Raw genomic sequence first — 22,237 nt, forward strand, 5'->3', positions numbered from 1 at the left:
TTGTTTCACAAGTCAGTTTGAACTGATCGACATTAACTAGCTACTGTTTTTTCGTACAGTTATTTTATGTATCCTCTATTTCTTAGCACTCACATTTAAATGATACCGGGCCGTATCCATACGGTCTCAAAATTTGTAGTTTTCACACAAATGATTGTGAATACTGCAAGGTGTCTCACTGTACATCCCACCAGAATCAGTGTGGCAAGTGGCTGCTAGCTGAGTGGTATAGTTAGTCATCAGTGAACAAATTTCCATTATCATGTTTCCTCAAGTTTGTGGTTTTGCAATGGCTAACTTGAAGGAGCACCTTACGTGTAGAAAGTTTTGTCTTAAACTCAGGGAAACTGTTGCAGAAATGCACAGATATTGAAGCGAGCTTTGAGAGACAGTGATTTAGATTAGACACAGATATTCAACTAAAATAAGCATCTCAAAAATGGGAAAACATTGAGGACCATTCTGATCATTCATCTACTGGTATCACGTCAGAAAATCGTCAGAAATGAAGCTGCCTGACCCTGAAAGATTGTAGACAGACCATCAGAGACAACTGGGAAATTACCTGTGATATGTGTGGATGTATTCTGTCAGTAGAACTAAACATGAGGATTGCACCAAAAATTGTGCCATAACTGCATTGAGATGATCAGAAGTCACATCGTATAGAAGACTGCAGGGAACTTCAATAACTGCTTAAGGAACAATCCAAATTTTGCTCCAAAAATTGTCACATGTGACAAAAGTTTGGTTTATTGCTACACTTCTGAAACTAAGCAATTGTTGCAATGGAGGAGTCCTTCTTCACCTTAGCTGAAAGAAGCTGCAGAGCACACCCTGACACTGTGTTGAGGATGGGGAAGGATACTTTCTGTGCCTATTTATTTATTTATTTATTTCATGTTCCGTAGATCCTGGAAGCGATGGAATGTGTCAAATTGCACATAGTTCAAGCATAACTTGTATAAATACATACAATAAAGATACAGTGTAAATAAAATCAATAGACAACAGCACAATCAATAAACAGAAAATTGTTTTTCACACATTAAGGATAAGTAATATATATATATTATATGGAATGTGTCTGATTGTAAACACCTGAAATATATCTTACATAAATGCAACAAATAGATACAATGTAAATAAGTTACCATCTAAACAACAGCATATGCAATTAACAGGCCGGCTGCGGTGGTCTCGCAGTTCTAGGCGTGCAGTCCGGAACCGTGCGACTGCTACGGTCGCAGGTTCGAATCCTGCCTCAGGCATGGATGTGTGTGATGTCATTAGGTTAGTTAGGTTTAAGTAGTTCTAAGTTCTAGGGGACTAATGACCACAGCAGTTGAGTCCCATAGTGCTCAGAGCCATTTGTTTTGCAATTAACAGAAAGTTTTCGTTTCACATGTTAAGGATGAGTAATATATACCGGAATCAAGGCAAGTTCACTATTCCAATGGAAATAAAGAAATACCAATAAACAATTTTCATATGCCTATTCAAAGCAATATTAATCACACTATTTATACAACACTTGCAAGTTTAGTGATTATATACATTTTATTTCACATATTCATCAATTGTATAAAAAGATTTCTCTATCAGGTACTGCTTGAGAGCTTGTTTGAATGCTGGAAATCTATTGTTAAGGCATGTGATGTGAACAGCTTAATACTGGAGTAATAAGCTCCTTTTTGAACCATAGTGAGACTCTTCAATTCAATGTGCAGACTCTTTTTGGTTCTTGTGTTATAGTCATAAAATCGACTGTTATCTTTGTAGACAGAAGGGTTATTACAGACAAAGGTCAATAAAGAAAAGATATACTGTGAGGCATTGGTAAGGACCCCATCTTTCGAAACAAGCATCTACAAGTGTCTGTGATGGACACCACTCATTATTTGTGCAGTGAAAATTTTTTTTGCGAGAGGTTTGTTCCCCCAGAATATAATAGCATGTGGCATTAATGAATGAAAATAGCCAAAGTTAGAAGCCTTAATGGTATCTAAATCAGCCACTGAAGCAATAACCCGTAGTGCAAGTTTGCTGAGCTAAGTGTTTGGTAAAGATGAAGAATGTGTGTCAACCAATTACATTTGCTGTCTGTATAAGCACCCAGGAATTTTGTACCTCAACATTTTGTATTGCTTGATCTCTACGCATAATGTTAATTTCTTCCAGATTTCTTTGCGGAGTATGGAATCTCTTATAAAGGGTTTAACCTGTATTGAGTGAGAGACCATTTGAAGAAAACCAATTTACTATATCACTGAAAACTTCAGTTGTAGTTTATTCAAGATTGTTGTCTGTAAAATCATAAATTAGAATTGTAGTATCATCTAAAAAAAAGAGTAAATTTACTCTTTGTATCAGAACAAAGTGGGAGATCATTAATGAAGATGAGAAACAGCAGTGGACCCAAAACAGAACCTTGTGGCACACCACAACTTAACTTTGCCCCACTCAGATGAGGCAGGTTCTCCGGATGTGCCATTCAGCAGTACAGTCTGCTTTTGGTCTTTTAGGCATGACTGGAGCCACGAACCAATGGTACCACCCAAACCATAATATTCCGCTTTTTTTTTTTTTTTTTTTTTTTTTTTTTTTTTTTTTTTTTTTTTTCAAAAGATTTAGATGGTTCACCCAATAAAAGGCTTTAGAGGGTTCACAAAAAATACCTACTGGAGACATCTTTGTGTTCATGGCTTCCAGAACTTGATTGGTGAAAGAGAATATTGCTTGTTCTGTACAAAGACCTGCATTTAAACCAAACTGACTTTTGTTTAGGATATTGTGGAAGCTGAGATGATTGACAATCAACCTGTGCATCAGTTTTCAAGAATTTTTGGAAAGATAGTTAAAAGGGAGATTGGGCGATAATTTGTAACATTGTCTTTCTCACCTTTCTTAAAGAGTGGTATCACTACAGCTAGTTTTAGCCTGTCAGGGACAATTCCTTCTTGCATCGATGCATTGAACATGTTGCATAAGACTGGACTTATATATTTATAGCAACATTTCAATATTTTACAGAAAATATTGTCCACACCTACAGACTTCTTATTTTTTAATGAGGTAATAATTCTGTCAATATCTTTTACTGTAACATGAGATAAGAATACCTGTGGGGGGTCTATTACTGCTAGCTTTTTCTACAAGAGCCAATTACTCTTCCACAGAACCTTTACAGCCTGTCTTTTCTGGTGCTGACAGGAAGTGCCTATTGAAGATTTCTGCAATCATTTCAGGTTTCTTTACAATGTTGGTACCTTGTTTAAGTTCTATGGGTGTCCTGATCCCTGTCTTTTTTGTCAGTTTTCCACTTTATTACATTCCAAATTGTTTTTATTTCTTATTGATAGTGCTTACATGACTGTTTGTAATTCAAAAATAGACATATATTCATTTAGAAATGTATTATACTTTTTGTTCGCATCTGCTTCATTGAAAACTGGACTCCAATCTATCTTTTGCAGGCTGTTGTTGAAATTTTTGATGGTTTCATCATTTATAATCCTAAAAGATTTCCAAGAATTCTCAGAACTGTTGCACAGATTGATGTCATTGAAAGTAAGCAACTGACCTCCATGATCAGGAAGGCCAAGAATTAGATGTACACTGATATTGTTGACTCTTAACTTATCTATAAATATATTGTCAATCAGACTTTGACAGTTCTCAGTAACTCTAGTTGGAAAATTTACTACTGTCATCATATTATAAGAATCAACTAGATGTTCTAAATCTGCTTTAGCATTGCTTTCATTTAGGAAATCTACATTGAAATCACCTGTAATTTTTAGATCCTTTGATTTTGAGTACACTTGGGATAACACAGAATCTAACTGCCTCAGGAACACATTAGTGTTCCCTGAGGGAGCTCTGTATAGTGCTAACACTACAACTGTACAGTCACTTATAGTAATTTCTACACCACATATGTTGTTCAATACAGTGACTCTTTAAATGTAATGTGGTATATGATATGTTATTAAGTATATTACTACTCCATTGTTCTTCATGATAGATCTACAGTAATGTGCTGCTAGACAGTAATCACTGAACTGTAACATTTCAACATCTCTCATGTGGTGTTTACAAAACCATAGAACATCAGCATCCTTTATCTCTTGTGGGTCATCTAAAAGAACAGTAATTTCATTAACTTTGTTTGTAAGTCCTCCTACATTATAGCGAAAAATTGTCATAGCTTTGGTATTTGCTGAGAGCGGTTGCTTTCACCTAAACAAGTACTTGTGGGCTTACAAACAATACGCTCATTGTTAATTGCTTCGATGAAATTCTAAACTTGAAAATTAGTCTGATGGGATTCCTGGAGCCATTTAAGGGGAATACGTTTCGAGTGGGGAGATATTTTGTTGATTTCTTCTATGATTGCTGCATGTAAAAGAGTACCTAATGCTTGTTTACCTTGCCTGTTAAGGTGCATTCCGTGTCTGGTAAACAACTACCTTTGAAAATTATACGTATCTACAACATAAGTTGTGCTAAATTGTTTGCAAGTCTTCACTAATTTAGAGTTCATTTGAATAACAGCTTCATTTACACAGGATTGAGGGATTAAGTCATGTCTCTTTGGAATATTCACAACAAATACCTTAGAATGCTGAAGAGCCATTAATTTTTACTTGAGTGATCGTGTAACATCAAAACCTTCATTGCAGGCTACACTGTTTGAACCACCTATTATAATCACATAATCGTTTTTTACACTTTCAGGATCACAGCCTGCTACGACTTCCTGAATTTTCGTATTATGTTTCATGATTCCACAAACATTAGCACTATTAAAACTGTTTTTTACAGTTTCAGCCATACCTCTTCCATGACTGTTGGCAAAAATATGAACACGCTCTGTTTTATTCTCAGCAGAAATTTAACTTCTTGCTGCTGGTAGTTCAGGCTTTGGCAAATCAAACGTAACTTCTTTATGACAATTTACATTTTTTGGAACGTTATCCAAGGTCACTTTAACATTAGAATTTACACTTTTTGGAACATTTGCCAAGGTCACTTTAACATTCGAATTCAGCTTCAATTCTGAGTCATTCACTGGAACACTGTTACTAGAAAAGAGTTCATTAAATTTGTTTACATTCTCAAACCTTGTATCATTTACTGCCGGTGGCATTTTCGCGCCTAATGCATTCTGTTTCTTGGATACTTTCTTCCAAATTGTCGGCACTCTTTTTTGGTAGATCATCCATGTTTTGCTTCGATTTCAGCTACATATTTTCGTACTTCAGGCTGTCGTTTTCTCTTCTGAGGCTGTTGGTTACACATTGTAAACCTGAAATACGTTCATTATATTTAGCGATTTCATACACGCTATCTTTTTACCAGCATTGCTATAATTAATTTTAGCAGTAAAATCGTGTACACCCATATTCTCCGCCACCTTTGCACTGCCTTTTCGAAGGAACCATCCTGGCACTTCTCTGGAACAATTTAGAGAAATCAAAGAAAACCGAACCTTAGGTGACTAGATGTGGGTTTGAACTGTTGTCCTTCTGCATGAAAGTTCAGTGTGGCCTGGTAGAATATACAAGGCCCACAAACAGACTCAGATGTTAACTGATCACTGTGAAGGACATGAGGATGCAACTTAAAAACAGCAACTGACAGTGTTTGAAAGGGGCTCATTGTGGATCTCCATTCGGCTGGCCAGTGGAATTGTGTAACATCCAGATTTGTGGGGCATTCAGATGTCACAATGGCCCAATGTCAGACTGCACGGGAATGTGAGGCCGTGCGTGTTTGTTGTCACGTCTGACAACCACGAGAGTGGATCTCCGTACCGTGTATCGAGCACGTTGTAACCTCTTCACGTGTGGCCTGCCAGTCTGAGAACAAGTATTGAGCATCCACAACATTTTGTGTCAGCATGCACCATCGGTTGGAGACTAGCAGCAACCAGACCAGTGAATTACCATTCCACGCGTATGATGCCATTAACACTGTAACACAAATGACTGCATTTGGAGTAGTACTCCACTGTGACAACGAACAACTGCATATGGCCTTCAGTATTAAGGAATTTTTGACCAAAGATAAGAATGACAGTGTTCTCCACCCACCATAGCCACCAGAGAAAGAGTACAAAGACGAAAATTGTGTTGAAGAAGCGAAGATTTGATACAATGGAGGACATTCTAGTGAAGATTTTATAGGGTAGTTAACACTTTATGGGAAATCAGAATACGGATAACTATATACCCAACAAACTGTTCCCATAAATGTCTATATACACAAATATTTCAGCACAAAGAAAGATACACGGTACACTCTACAAGGTACAAAGGCCGACTGGAATATTAACATGGCAGCTCATCGGGGCAGTTAGAACTCAAAGATCACGCTTTACGTGGTCGGTGTGAGCTATCAACACCACACAGCCCCCCCTTTCCCCGCAGTACGTAGTACGGCCTGTGAGGCCTGAGGGAAGGTCGTGTGGATGTCGGCATTGGAGTGAGGCGGCAGACACGTGACTGGGAGCTCCATCTCAGTCAGGGTGACGTACGAAGGTGCGGTGACAGTTTGCAGATCCACATCGTAATCACACAGCCAGCGGGGGCAGACGATGTGTCTGTGTGCCCGGGAGTAGAGGTGTGGGGAGGGGTGTGGCATCCGAGCATGCCTGCCCCTAATGCAGATCGAGCCGTCCGAGGAGATGAACGCATTCTCGGGGGAGGGACAGACTGTGCACTATCTTGACATATAGTTCTTCATCATCTGCAGTTCTTGGCCTCATCCCTGAAAATCTTGTGGTACCAACAGTACAGATGTGGCAGTTGTGGTGATTGTGACAGTGGAGGAGGTTTGTCCTCATTGATCTGTTCCGGAATGTAAACCGGGATGTACGGTGTGTGTGATTCTCGAGTCCTCGGAAAGAGGAGAGATCGAACGAGTACTGCCCAGTGGTGCAGATGGTGTGGAGGCGAAATGAGCCCTGCCTCTGCCCACAGATGGCCGGTAAACAGGTGGCTTAGTGCCAACCAGTGGTGAGAGATGTGCCGTTCGTTTCTGTCGAAGTAGTGCATACAGCTGATCTGCCATGCGAAGGCGAGAGCCGATAGACTCAAAGGAGTGTGGTAGCAGGTGTATCTGCAGATCAGTAGGTAACTTGGCAGACCATACCGCCCACAGGGTACTGTCTGGCATCGTGTGTTCACTCACAAGTAGCCGAAGGCGGTGCCAGAGTTGTGAAGGAGTGCGGTCCCTCAGTTGTTCCTCGCTCAGGATCTTGATAATTAATTCCTGTGGTGAGCAGGTGAGTTGGTCCAATATCGTCTTCTCGGTGAACTCGTAGATAATTAATTCCTGTGACGAGCAGGTGAGTCAGTTCAATATCGTCTTCTTGGCGAACTCGTATTTTGGCGGAGGCGGAGGCGGAGACGGAGGCGAAAGGAGGAGGTCACAAATTAAATCTGAGTGGTCATGGATGTGCTTGACGAGACATAGAAATTTAGAGTTGTTGTCAGTCACCTGATGCAACTCGCAAAGGTGCTCCACAAGTGCGAACCATGAAAAGAGGTTGTCCTCGTATAAAGGAGGTAGCTTTGGCAGATGGCCAGAGGGGGGGAAGGGGGGGTGACTTTGGCGTATCTTGGAAGGCCAGCTGTTCCATGGTAGGATATGCTGTCCTGTAACCGGGCACTACTGGCATGGGCGTGTTACTAGCAAACACGTCCCGAACAACGGCTGGTTACAATGTCCATGATGAGTCACGGAAGCACCACGCAGCAGTCACGGTTGATACCGTGGGAACAAACGGATGAGCGGCGCATGAGGTAGGCCTGTAAACTGGACCGAAGGTTAAAGGCACAGTACTTAAATTGTCCACCTTGGAAATGATGCGGAAGGCTGGCTCGGCAGGTGCAGACGGTACTGTGGAAGGAGCCGAGCAGCTGTATGGTCGGAATTGGGGCGCCTGTGAGTGGGGGGAGAGGTGAGGGGGTTTGGGAGATAGTTTGGTACTTGGTGTGGTAGCAGTGAGAGTTTTGACTTTTCTGTGCACATCGGAAATGTACCCCATGTGGTAGGACCATAAATCACTGGTAAAACCTGCTGGTGGTCACATTGTTGTGGTAAAACGTTCCTGGATGGCTAAGCACCATCAGGTGTGCTCAAACCCACATGGTTGAGAAACTGGGTGACATATCTGGTGGTTGAACATGGCGAACTTGATGTATAAAAATGTCTGTTATTAAATTGTGAGGAAAGCAACACTGGCATAGCTTGATAGCAGTTGAACGCATGTGCATTTTGCATGAATGGCAGTGTTGCACGCGGCACTACTTAACCGACATTAAAGGATCAAAGCACATATGCGAATTTGGGTCCATTTGAACACTACATGAGTGATCGATTGTTACACGATTCTGGAAATTGTCCACTTCACTTTTCACATGTTGGCATGCACAATCCAGCGACACGAAACCTGAGTCCATTGTTTGAGGTAACGGTGTAACACTTGGCCGCTGTGGAGCTGCAAAGTTTGAGGTTAACTTCGTTGGAGATCATGAATCAGTGTCCATTAGCAGTGAAACAATCATTGGATGGGGACTGGAGTGGCCTGGTAGCAGTAGCTGAGCCTCCAATTCCTTGTATAAAACGTTGGGTGAGGCAGCCATGGTGTCGAATTTAAAACCTGTTGATTTCACACAGCCGGCACGGAAGTTGCGGAAGACGTAGAAACTTTGGGGTCACCAATGTGGGAAGCGTGAATACGGATAACGGTATACACATCAAACTGTTCCCATAAATGTCTATGCATACATATATTTCAGCACAAAGAAAGATACGCATGCACACTGTACAAGGTACAAAGGCCGATTGGAACATTAACATGGCGGCTCGTCAGAGCAGTTAGAGTTGAAAGATCATGCTTTATGTGGTGGATGTGACCTATCAACACCACAACCTTAACAGTGGACTTTAGGATGCATTTTGAAAGAGGCAGAAATGTACAGATCAATGTATTCACTCCTGAGGGGACTACTTTGAGCTCAACAGTGCAGGATAAGATGTACGTAAGAAGTAATAATTTTAATTAATATATTTTGGGAACTTTTGAAAACCACATCATATTATTTTAATATCGAGCTTAGCTGTCACTCTGTTTCATTATTAGTGACTCAATAGTAACTATCATTTATTTGGTGTCAGTGACATTAAAAAAAAAGTAGACAGAGACACAAACAGACGGGTCATCCACAGTGACGAGGACTTGGTGGCGGCCCGCTGCGACCGTATCCTTCTGTCGGTGGCCACGGTCGCCCTCTCGGCACTGCTTGTGACTGCTGCCGATGCTGACAGACTGCTGCTCAGTGGGGAGGTGTCACCCGGGAGCACTACACTGGACACGGTGCTGGAGGTGTCCTCAGTGACGGGGATCGCACACCAGGACGTGGAAGCGGCGGTGGCGGTACTGGCGCACACCACGGGGCTGCTCGGTGCCCTCCTGAGGCAGGTAATCTCTAGTCTCTAGTCACATTCTAATCTTACTCACGGCAACTGCATTTCCAGTGGTATTTTCGCCTACTGATGATATGGTGTGTGACGGTAAGAGTTTTCGTCCGACGAGGCGACACTGCATATGTGTGGAATATTGTCAAAAGACATTTATTTTAAATGACAAAGTAGTGATCAGTTTGTAGTTTGCATTCCCAGCATTTTTTTATAATTTACTGACTCACCTTGAGTCTAGTACAGCTCAATGAAAGTGGTAACTGAAAGTACTGATGGAAGATAAATAATTTAAGGAGTAAAGTGTGAGTTGTCATAAGCCACATAGTTAGTCAGTTAGTTACATGTTCCACAGATCATTTTAATGATTCTTTTATCGAAATAATGTGAAATGTGTCAGTTTAAAGGACACTTATATGTGATTAGTGCTAACATTAATGAACACTTATACACATGTGGGTCTTTTTTCATTTTTTTAACTAGCTACCAGTTTATAAGTAGAAATCCTTCAACAGAACAGAAAAAGTTGCCCAGAAGAAATGATTATAAATTATATTTAAAAGAAAACTGTAATCTTTGCTAGCTTTTGGATGACACCTATATTTCAAGCTATAGTACATATATATATATATATATATATATATATATATATATATATATATATATATGCACATTCCCTCCCTTCCCAGTATACCAGATTTCAAATGAGGAATAATTACCTGTTAGTAGCAGTCGTAGATATTAATGGCCCTATACTAAATGAAACAAACTGCATAAAATACCTTAATACCGAGCTGGATAACAAGTTAAAATGGAGTCAGTACATTGATAAACTAATTGAGAAATTTGATGTCGAGCTGTTAGAAGCGTTTCTCACTGTGTTTACAAAAAGATAACTGAGCTGTCTTATTTTGCATATTTTCACTGCCTATTTTCTGGGGCAGTGCACCTGAAGTAAATAATGTGTTTGTGCAGCAGGAGTGAACAATAAGAATATTGTATGAAGTATATAACAGTACATTTTGCAGAGGCCTTTTTAAGGAGCTTGGAATACTTACACTCATTTCCCAATATGTTTAGTCCTTCATCTTTGCTGACGATTAAAATCAGTTTCAACTAAACTGTGACATAAACAGTCACAATACATGGCACAAAAATATTTTTTGGTCAAGTGAAATAAAATGTTCTCCGATTACCAGTTGCAACTACGTCATCACTTCTCAACGGATCTGTCATCCCGATGCTTTGATCGATCACTGTCACCTTATTTGAATTTGGCAATCAGCTTCTCATAGCTTTCTAAATGCTGTGGGCTAGCCACACAGTGCTGCTACTTCTGGGTACGTGATTTCGTCTCCATCCGTAGAGAGCCAGGGGCTGTGGGGGAACTCAAATCTACACCAACTACTTATGAAATGAAGTTAACAGTGCACTGTTAACTCGTCTGTATTTTGCATTTCCTTTGTCTCTATAGATGAGATCAGTGATGATTTCTGGTGGACATATCTCAGATTATTTCGACGTACATAAATCTTGTTTTGACATTAGCCAACAATTGAGAAGAGCTGTAACAACTATACACCGTTTGCTTTTTCTCATTGATTTTTTTGCTCCTCGTTCATCGAGGCACTGTGGTGTCCCAAAGAACGAGTGCACTACCACAGCAGGTGGAGCTTTTTATTCGCAACACGCCTTGCTGATGTCTGCAACTGGTGTTATTTACAGTTCGTTTGCGTAGACGTAATACGAGGGTGTGTACAGAACGTACCTGGTATAATAACTATCTAAAATATGTTTTCCACTCTTGTGAACATCTTTCATCAGGCGATAACAGTCAAATATATTACTCATATTATACAAGAAATTAACATCCTTGTCCAGGGTTCAGAATGGAGTTATGTACTCTGGTTGGAAGATGTTCGACAAGCTCCTGTCTGAAATATGCAAGAAACTGGGAATCCCTACCAATCTGAAAGAAAATTAATAACGTACATAACATTATTTAAATTATGTATCTAGACTGAGGGAATGAAAAGTTCTGTTAATTACATGGCATGTAATTTGCTACAAACCTGCAAGAGGACTCAGTTTTTATGATGCAGGAAATATTTACTTTGTGCTAATCATAATTTGTTATTAATGGTGTCAGAAAGTAAAGGAAAGAAGAGTTGCAAACAAAATACCTTTACTGGCAAGTAACACCTATTAGCTACATTGTACATCTGACATCAGTCATACAGCTATTGAAAACTGTCAGCAAACGTTTCTCACGGAATCACTCAAAGTGCCGTGGGTACCCATTGTCAGATACCTGCACCATTGCAGGGGATTAGACGTGGTGCTACCGATACGATCTGAGACCGAGTGTCAGTCAGTGGCACGGTATTCGTCACCTACCCTGCCTCTCAAAAAAAGTCGGCTGACAAAACCTGAGGTAATGATGACGTCGATCACCTTTCTCGACAGTGAGGGCTCGATCGGTCAAAAATTTCTACTCTGGCCCGAGGTGATAAAGACGATGAACACTGCACCTCTGACTCATTCAGTCTCTGAATCGTATTGGTAGTACCAGGTCTGATCACCCGTTATAATGCAGATATCTGGCATTGGGTGCCCACAGTGCTTCAAGTTATTCCACAACAAGCATTTGCTGACAGTTTTTAACAGTTTTGAACTGATGTAACTAATAGTGATTACTTTGAAGGCCAATAAAGGTATTTTGTTTGTAACTTTTGTTTCCTTTACTTTCTGAGACAATTCACTGGACTTTTCACATGTACCTTTTAGGTTACTTTATTTTTGGAAGTTACCTAAGTTGAAACAAGCCATGGCTCCTCCTCCTGTATTAACCAGCCACTTTTTCCATCTAATACACCAAACGAAGCATTTATGTAACTTTTCACTGACACCTATCACAGTCTATATGTTGGCAAAGTCGGGATCTATCTAATACAAATATTAGAGTTATGCAAAATTTACATCCCTGAGTTCAAGTATTGTGATAAATTGTACGAGTAGCCAATGAGATGTCTTTTTACTTTGTTTTTAAATATTTTGGAAATGTTTTATTCACTGCCTGACATCTATTGGCAATCTGTTACAGACAGAGTAAAGCTCCATCTTGAACCATAGAGAGAGGAACATATTCTATATGGAAATTATTTCCACTTATACTATTGTGTTTGTGACTTTCAGTCTATCCGTTAGGGAGTAAAAGTATGGGTATGTAATTGTAAAAATCCATAGGTCCTAGAAATGTCTTTTGAAAGATGTTATCAACTTTCCATAATATTCTCAAGAAAGAAAAGAAGAAAGGAAGGAAGACTAGCACTTAAGGTCCCATTGACACTGAGGTCATTATAAAGTGAACACAAGCTCAGATTGTTTTGAGGAACAATTTAGGGAAATTGCGGACAAACTAATTTGGGATAATTGGATGCAGATTCAAAACTTTGTCCTCCCGAATGTGAGTCCAGGGTGCTAATCACTGCTCCACCTTGTTCAGCACAACATTCTTATTGCAAACTTCTCTACAATAAACACTTTTTTCACTGTAGCAGCAATGCCCCAGAAGATTATACCACAGGGCAGAACTGAGCAAACAGTATGCAACCGACCGTGTCTGTGGATCGACACAGTGAGTACAGACCATGAAAACCTAAGCTGTTTGGTTACATTATCCACATGCTGGTGCCATTTCAGTTTATTATCCATCTGGATTCCCAGAAACTCCCACATAGAGCTTTCTGATTAGCAATGTCTGACTGGCTGTGAGAGTGTCCACTGTGGCTATTTGTAGGTTCTCATATAAAATTGTCTATAAATTGTTTACAAAATAATAAAATGCATCTGAATTACATTTACATCTTTATGAATGACATAAGAACAAATTCAAGCGGGTCTGCCTTACGCAGGAACACAATTTTTTCTTTTCTTTAATCCTCACTATGTTAACACAGAAAATAGGAATTATAGGCAATACCTGTACACATTCTTAAACAAAGTCATTGTGTTCAGTTATTGCCTAGATCTTAAATAGCTTTCATACTGGGTTCTACTTTTATGGGCAAAGTTTTTGGACCATAAATTTCTCCAGCATTTCGTATTAAAGACTGTTGAGATTATTCCAGAAAGAAACTTCTGTACTTTAAATATTTCATTGACTTTCCCAGTATCAAATACATTTTTTATTTATTTTATTTATGTATTTATTGTTCTGTGGGACCAAATTAAGGAGAAGTCTCCATGGTCATGGAACGAGTCAATACATGAAATTATAACACGATATTAGAAACAGATAAAATGAAATATAAAAAACATAATTCAGGTGACAAGTCGTAAGTTTCAATAAAGAAAATCAACAATGTAACACTGGAATTTGCTTAATTTTTTAGCTCTTCCAGGAGCTCCTCAACACAATAGAAGGAGTGAGCCATGAGGAAACTCTTCCGTTTAGACTTAAAAGAGTTTGGGCTACTGCTAAGATTTTTGAGTTCTTGTGGTAGCTTATTGAAAATGGATGCAGTAGAATACTGCACTCCTTTCTGCACAAGAGCCAAGGAAGTGCATTCCACATGCAGATTGGATTTCTGCCTAGTATTAACTGAGTGAAAGCTGCTAACTCTTGGGAATAGGCTAATATTGCTAACAACAAATGACATAAAAGAAAATATATACTGTGAGGGCAATGTCAGAATTCCCGAACTATTGAACAGGGTCGACAAGAGGTTCTCGAACTTACACCACATATAGCTCGAACAGCCCGTTTTTGAGCCAAAAATACCCTTTTTGAATCAGACGAATTACCCCAAAAAATAATACCATACAACATAAGCGTATGAAAATATGCAAAGTAGACTACTTTTCATGCTGAAGTGTCACTTATTTCAGATACTGTTCTAATGGTAAATAAAGCAGCATTTAGTTTCTGAACAAGATCCTGAACATGGGCTTTTCACAACAGCTTACTATCTATCCGAATGCCTAGGAAATTGAACTGGTCCGTCTCGCTTATAATATGCCCATTCTACCCAATCAAAATATCGGTTCTTGTTGAATTGTGAGTTAGAAACTGTAAAAACTGAGTCTTACTGTGATTTAGCATCAAATTATTTTCCACAAGCCACGAACTTATTTCATGAACTACATTATTTGATACTGTTTCAATATTACACACAAGATCCTTCACTACCAAACTGGTGTCATCAGCAAACAGAAATATTTTTGAATCACTTGTAATACTAGAAGGCATATTGTTTATATAAATAAGAAACAGCAGTGGCCCCAGCACTGACCCTTGGGGAACACCCCACTTAACAGTGCCCCATTGGGACTGAACATCACTACCACTCCCAATGTTGCGGAGAATTACCTTATGCTTTCTGTTCTTAAAGTAAGAGGTGAACCAATTGTAAACTACTCCCCTTACTCCATAATGGTCCAACTTCTGCAGTACTATTTTGTGGTCAACGCAGTCAAAAGCCTTCGTTAAATCAAAGAAAACACCTAGCGTTCGCAATCTTTTATTTAATTCGTCCAAAACCTCACAGAGAAAAGAGAATATAGCAATTTCAGTTGTTAAACCATTTCTAAAACCAAACTGAACATTTGACAGCAAATTATGTGAACTTAAGTGCTCCAGTAACCTTGTATATACAACCTTCTCGATAACTTTAGCAAACACCGATGGCATAGAAATAGGTCTAAAATTGTCAACATTATCAATGTCTCCCTTTTTATAAAGTGGCTTCACTACCGAGTACTTTAATCGGTCAGGAAACCGACCACTCCTAAAGGAAAAGTTACAGATATGGCTAAGTACTTGGCTAACATACATGTAACAATACTTCAGTATCCTGCTAGATAGCCCGTCATATCCATGAGAGTTCTTGGTCTTTAGTTATTTAATTATTAACTCAATCTCTCTCTTGTCAGTATCATGGAGGAGCATTTCAGGTAACAGTCTCTGAACACTTTTTCCTAAGAGCGCTATATGATTCCCTGTTGGGACTAGGTTTCCATTTAGTTCACCTGCTATATTCAGAAAGTGATTGTTAAATACTATACATATATGCGACTTATCAGTAACATGGACATTCCCACTGTGCACTGATTCTATATCCTCATCCTGTCTCTGCAGACCAGCCACTTCCTTTACGACTGACCATATGGTTTTAATTTTATCCTGAGACTTAGCTATTCTGTCAGAGGGAAATCAGGGCTACAGAATGGTAGTACTGGATTTTTGAAGGGTTACATTTTAAAAATTGTGCAGTCTTGTATTGCTATCTACAAAAATTCAGAGTATTAATATTTCCTAAATTACAAAATTTTGTTGTCAGAGTATAAATTTTTTAGCACAAAGCTTTAACTAATCCTTAGATGTTAGTGCTTTCCTGAAATAAAATGTTTCTGGAAAGAATCTTTATACTTTGGTGATCAATAAAATATAAGCTAGTATAGCAGTAAGAACCATAAAAATACAGCTCAGAAAAGAATTTTGACATTTCACATGACTTTTGTATATATTAGGTTGGTGCACAAGTTCGTAGCATGTTGGTATTCTGGCTGCTGTGGGCTTATTTATCGACTGTCATTTTTTATTTGTACTTTTCTGTTGCTATTTGAGTTTGCCATAGTCATTTTATCATTTGGAGATAGTGAGTGGAGCTGTGGAATTAAAAAATGGAGTGCCAAGTGGAGATCATATTCTTCTGTTTGAGTTCAGTAGAAGGAGACAGCCAGAGATGTTTCCACACATATGGGCACAGTGCCATAGGACAGAGCATATCCAAAAAAATGGTTTTCTCATTTAAACAAGGTTCATTGTGACATTTGTAACCCTCCGTGTTCACAGAGGCCTCTGGGGTTTGATGAAGCTGATTCTTTAAACACATTAATCCTCGGTGATACGTGTTAGCCTACACCAGAACTGGCAAGTGTGATGAAGTGTGATCATCCCACCATCATGCAACATTTTTATGCACTGGGGAAGGTTCAAAAATCAGGTGCATGGGTTCTGTATGCTCCAAACCAAAATCACAAAAATCAGCAGATGGCCAAATGTGCATCTCTGCTAGCTCATCTTCAAATGGCTCATGAATGAAACTGACCATTCCTATTCTGTATCATTACTCGTGGTAAAAAGTGGTGTCTTTAAGCTAACATAGGGAAAAGAAAGGAATGGGTGAGCCCAAACAAAACAACAACTCCCCATACAAAGACATACGTGCATTCACAAAAGACATTACACATTTGGTGGAACAGCGATGGTGTGATGTACTGTGAAAGGCTCTGCCAAGGTGTAACTGTCACTGCTTTCATTTATTGTCAACAACTGAGATGTCTTGCAGATGCAATCTGAGAACAGTGACCAGGACTGCATGAAGGGATGCTATACCGTAATAACTCCCACCCACATTCTGCTGGACTGACAAAGAACAGTATACAGGAGTTGTGTTGGATAGTTATTCCACATCCACCTTATTCACCTGATCTTGTACCCTGAGATTTTCACCTTTTCCACTCTCTGTCAAACGGCCATCGAGGAACTTCCTTTCCTAATAAAAATGTACTTCGAACACGGCTCGACAAGTTCTCCACTTTAAAACTACACGATTTCTACAGTCGCAGAATCGAAAACTTTTACTCTAGTGCAGGCAGACTGTTGGGAATATATTATTGATGTCCAGAGCCTCTATTATGTGTATCTGTTGTGTTTATTAAACTTATGGAGAAACACTATGAAGTTAAGCAGCAACCCAGCAGATTAGATAGGGAAAAAAAGAGAGATATTTGTGTTAGGAGTGATATCAGGGCAAGTGGATATGCTGCACATTGCTACATTTCAATGGTAAAGTTTGCAGTCTGTGTGTATTTTATGCCTTTATTTAATGTAGCTGATGCAAATTGCAAAAGCACCAAATGTGCAAGAGCCATCACAGGTTCTCATGTTCTCAGAAGTGCGGTAGCTGAGTGGGTTCACTGTTTCCAGTCTTTTGAAAAGCGAATGACTCAGTAGCACAAATGAAAGTATATTCACTAGGATATTTAAAAATGTTTGTGATCGGTCTCAGAAACTCGCAACAGGCAAAATGTGGCAGATTATACCAGACAGGGAATTATTCACAGATGTAGGTGTAACTTTGCAAGCGCCCTAGGTAAATGTTATAGGGCCAATGCTCTTTGTTTTAAATATTAATGACTCAGTGGATAGCATTAGTTTCAATATCAGAGTTTCAGCAAATAACACAATGTTTGTGAGAAAATGAGGATCAATAGAGGATAGAGCAATAAGCACAAAAGCATCCAAAATATTCTTGCATATAAGCACTAAAACCACCAGAACTCTGCATGACAATACACATTAACAGTACATCAAGCATGAATTTTAGAGGATGAGCCAATATAAAAACAGAGCTCCTTATAGACTCTAACACTTCATGAGAATTTTCCAATAATAATAGTAATAATTTCACTTTGTTAATGACTGTTAGTTATGTCCATTACAGTATACTATATTTATGCTAATCTAATGAGCACTTTTTATTACCACAGGTAGTATGCAAAACCTGGATGTGTGTAACATTCAATGGTTTGTAACATACGAGTACAAACTTGAATCTGTCACTCTCCGGCATTATTAGGATATAGGTATGGTTTCTTATGTCACAATGCATTGTTATAATTCTCAACTTCATTACATTATTGCTGGCCTACTTCTGAATAGTGTGTTTGCATTAAGCAATCATGAAATGGAAGGCAAACAGAGAAGAACGTCATATGATGCTGCTTTCAAGTGTAAAGTAACTGTTTATGCTGAAAAATATTTTAACAAGAGGATGGGATGAGAGTTCAATGTAAGAGAGAGTAATGTTCACTTATGGAAGAAACTGGTATTATTTGCAACTATCGCTACTAGAAAGAAAGTCGTTTTCGATATAAATGTTTTGGAATTTGTCAAGGAAGAATGGGCAGTATGTGACTAGTGACACAACAAGAATTGAAGTAAAAGCGGTGGCCGCAGTTCTTAATATACAGTTTAAGTCTAGCCCTGGATGGGATGATGCTGTGCAGCAGTATGTCAAAAGCTTCCACAAGATTTTGTGACAATATTTTAAGAATGTAAGCAGTATGTCATCACACCTGGGAAAGAGAAGAATTTTTCAATGGGCCAAATACGTAAAGCTGATGAGATGCCAGTTTGGTTTGACAGCCATGTAATCACACAACTGATGAGTAGGGGGCAAAAACATCACGGTGTGAAAAAACAGTTCGTAACTGTAATGCTGGTAATCACAGCAGATGGGCACAGGCTTTTTCCTGCTTTCTTAATCTTCAAGAGGGAAAATGAAAAGCTATTCCCTGATGGTAACATTGTTTGAATTCATGAGAGGGATGGATGATTGGAACTTTAATGCTTGACTGGCTTCAAAACATATGAGAACTCCATCTTGATGGAGTTGCCAAACTAAGCCTAGCTAGTGGCCTCGTTGTTATTCTTGTTGGAATGACTTCTATGTTACAACCTCTGAGCATTAGTATAAATAAAACTTTCATAGGTTACATTCAGAATCAGAACAAAAAATGATTTTGCAAACCAAACCGTGAACAGACTCCGAAAGGAAGAATTGAGTGTGCTGCACCCCACAAATGAAATGCTGTATTTCAAATACTCTGGATAGCTCTGAAGATGACGTGCTCTGGAATGACACTAAGCATGATAGGAAAGAGGAAATGAATCTGTTTCTGTTGTAGACTCCTCCATAGATACCTATGATGATGACACCTGTGATTTACAGTATGTTTGTTTGCCTGTCACATAGGTAATCAATTCTTTTTTAATACTGACTGAGTCACTTAACAATAGGTCACTTAAAAATTGTTTATGTTTTGATAGTTCATGTATACATCCAATGTTGTGTAAAAGAAATTTAGCCTACCAGTGATTCACCAAAAAACTTTTTTTTTTCACAATTTTAATTTTTAAAATTGGGGTGTGACAATTAGTCGTACCATGTAAATATGGTATTACTAAACATTTTTTTAAATTATCTAGGATAAATACTTATTTTTTGTCGAGGCAAACATTTTTCTACTTCATAAAGGTTTTCACCACATTACATGAAGTCAGACAGAAGAAGCAGAATGCAGCAATGTTCCTAAGAGAGTAGTCTCGCAAATGTTTTTCCGATTTTGCAGATAGCACCACACTGATGTCAACAATAATATGTAAAACAAAGTTCCTAGCCTGATATCAGTTAATGGTGATTTGAAGTTGGCTCTGAATTCTTGCTTTCCCACAAGCTTTAATGGCAACACGGTTGCTGTGATGTTCCTATGGGTGTGGTGAAGAGAAATGTGTGTAAAAAAATTATAGACTGTACTTATAGACGGCTGTAATTGCTACTCTGGAAGCTTTAGAGCGGTGTAGGAGGCAAAATTACTGCAGATTGCATGGAACTAGTCAGGAAACCTAAACAACAAAAAAATTCTGAAGTTTCATTAACTACTTCAGTGTGTACAAAATACAGAACTCATTTTCTATCAGTTTACTGAACAGAATTTCATAATCTGGACCAGGAAAGTTTTCTGTCATAACTCAGTTCAACAAAAGAGATTTTTATTAATTTCTCTCAAATATGGCTTTCATTGTGTGCAGCCTCTTGAATAAGCTTCGAAACTAACATGACCCTCATAATAGCCACTACTACCGTAAATTTGGTGAATGGTGACATTGTTACATTTAGGCTATAATACGAGGACTGTTCAAAAAGTTCCCAAACATTCGTAATTTCGTGCCAGTGGTGTGTTGGATTGAAATGCAGTTCACGTCCCTTCATACGCCTATGTCTAAAGTGTAAATGCCACAAGTTTTATTGTTGTATGTCTGTTAGTTATTGTTCAGTGCCGTATTCAGTAGAACATTGTGTCACACTGTTTGTGAATTTCGTGATGGTGGAGTTAGAGGAGCAATGCATCTGCATTTAATTCTGTATGAAACTCAAGAAAACATTTACAGAGCCACACCAAATGATGCAGAAAGCCTACACTGATGAATGCTTAAGTCGTACTCAGCGTTACAAATGGTTCACGTGGTTTAAAAATAGCCAGATGGAAGTTAAAGATGACCCTAATTTAGAATGCTCTTTGACATCAACTGATGATGCTTGTTTCAGGCATGTCAACTAAATTGTGCATGCCAATTGAAGAGTGACTGTCGCAAGAGATGTCAAAGCTGTGCTGATAGTTTTCTTTGATTTTCAAAGAATAGTTCGTTACAGATTCATGCCACAGAGACATACTGTCAATCAATGGTACTATCAGAACGTGTTGCGACACCTGCGAGAAAATGTGAGTAGAAAATGGCTCGAAATGTGTTGAGACAATTCACGGCTCTTGCATTACGATAATGCACCCACACATTCAGCCCTGTTGGTATGTGACTGTTGCACAAAAACCAAAATCACTGTGCTGCCTCATCCTCCTTACTCTCCAGACCTGGCACCTGTGAACTTTTTTTTTATTTTGAAAGCTGAAAACCCTGTTGAAAGGACGAATATTTGCAACAATAGATGAGATAAAAGAAAATTTGCAGATGGCACTTTGTGCGATCTGGCAAGAGGTCTACCAAGACTGCTTCTGGAAATGGAAATGATTTTGGGAGCAGTGTATCAATTGTGGAGGAGAGGATCTCAAAGGAGAGCATGCACAGTAAATAAAAGGTAAGCATAGAAAAATGTTGTGGACAGTTTGAGAATTTTTTGAACAGACCTGTTATTTACTAATACCTACCTTAGTTACACAACTAGTTCCATATTAAAAGGCATTTTTTACCCACCCCCAGGGTGATATAGAAATGAAATTGGGAGCAAATTCATATAATCTGTTCAGGATGGGTTACAAATTATAGTAGAAATGCTACTGTTTGTAATGGTTTGTAACCAGTCTGCTTATAGCGCAATCATGAGTGTAAGCATTTCTACCATTGTTTGTAAACCATCATGAATGGTAGGACATTGTGTGAGCTCACTGCAGTTTTCACGTCTATCGCACCTTGATCTGCATAAAAACTCAAAAATAGTTCTTTAATCAAAAACTAGTTGTGTAACTAAGAAGAGGTCTTATAAATATTACAGTGTAAGTGTAACAATGTCACTTCCACTCAAATAAAACTGACTGTGTGGATGTCATCTGATTTATACAGTCTGGCGAGGCAGTTTAAATATTTGAACATTGTAACAGAGACATATCTCTGTAACATCTTCCACAACATCAGAATTGTAACTAGCAGCCACAAGTTGTGTACTGTGACTCATTGAAAGAGGTCCTGATGGCAGCTATGTTTCTGGTAACATATCCTTGAAAAGTTTTATTCTTGAAGGAGCTGTAATAAATACTTTATTAATCCTGGAAATTAAAACATGCAGTCCAGTATTATGGAATCTTAATTCTTCAGCTATTCTGACTTGTGCCAGGCAAGTTACATGCTTTAATTTATAATTAAAAACTGTAAGCACTTTCTTCATATATGCAGCTGCATCTCCAGACACGACAAGGAACTTATTCTCATTGTTTTCATAAGCGACAAAATCTAAAAATTAAAAAAAAAATTGGGAATACCATTAAAAATACTTCACTAAGTGAAGTATGACACAGAGAAACTTAGAATTAACTAAGATTTTAGGATGAATTTCAACCAGAAGAACTAAAATGGATAGAAATGTGAGGGTCATCCAAAAGAGATGCA

At 38.7% G+C, this 22,237-nt stretch overlaps 1 protein-coding gene across 1 annotated transcript in view; it reads left to right on the forward strand.

Annotated features, from left to right (window-relative positions):
- LOC126295279 (uncharacterized) overlaps positions 1-22,237 on the forward strand; it is a 262,374-nt gene that overhangs the window by 180,130 nt on the left and 60,007 nt on the right. Inside the window, exon 6 of the mRNA XM_049987708.1 lies at positions 9,241-9,493. Coding sequence (XP_049843665.1) covers positions 9,241-9,493 — 253 coding nt within the window. The remainder of the gene's footprint in view (positions 1-9,240; positions 9,494-22,237) is intronic.

This window comes from Schistocerca gregaria, chromosome 11, assembly GCF_023897955.1.
Source record: "Schistocerca gregaria isolate iqSchGreg1 chromosome 11, iqSchGreg1.2, whole genome shotgun sequence".
NCBI classification, from domain to species: domain Eukaryota; kingdom Metazoa; phylum Arthropoda; class Insecta; order Orthoptera; family Acrididae; genus Schistocerca; species Schistocerca gregaria.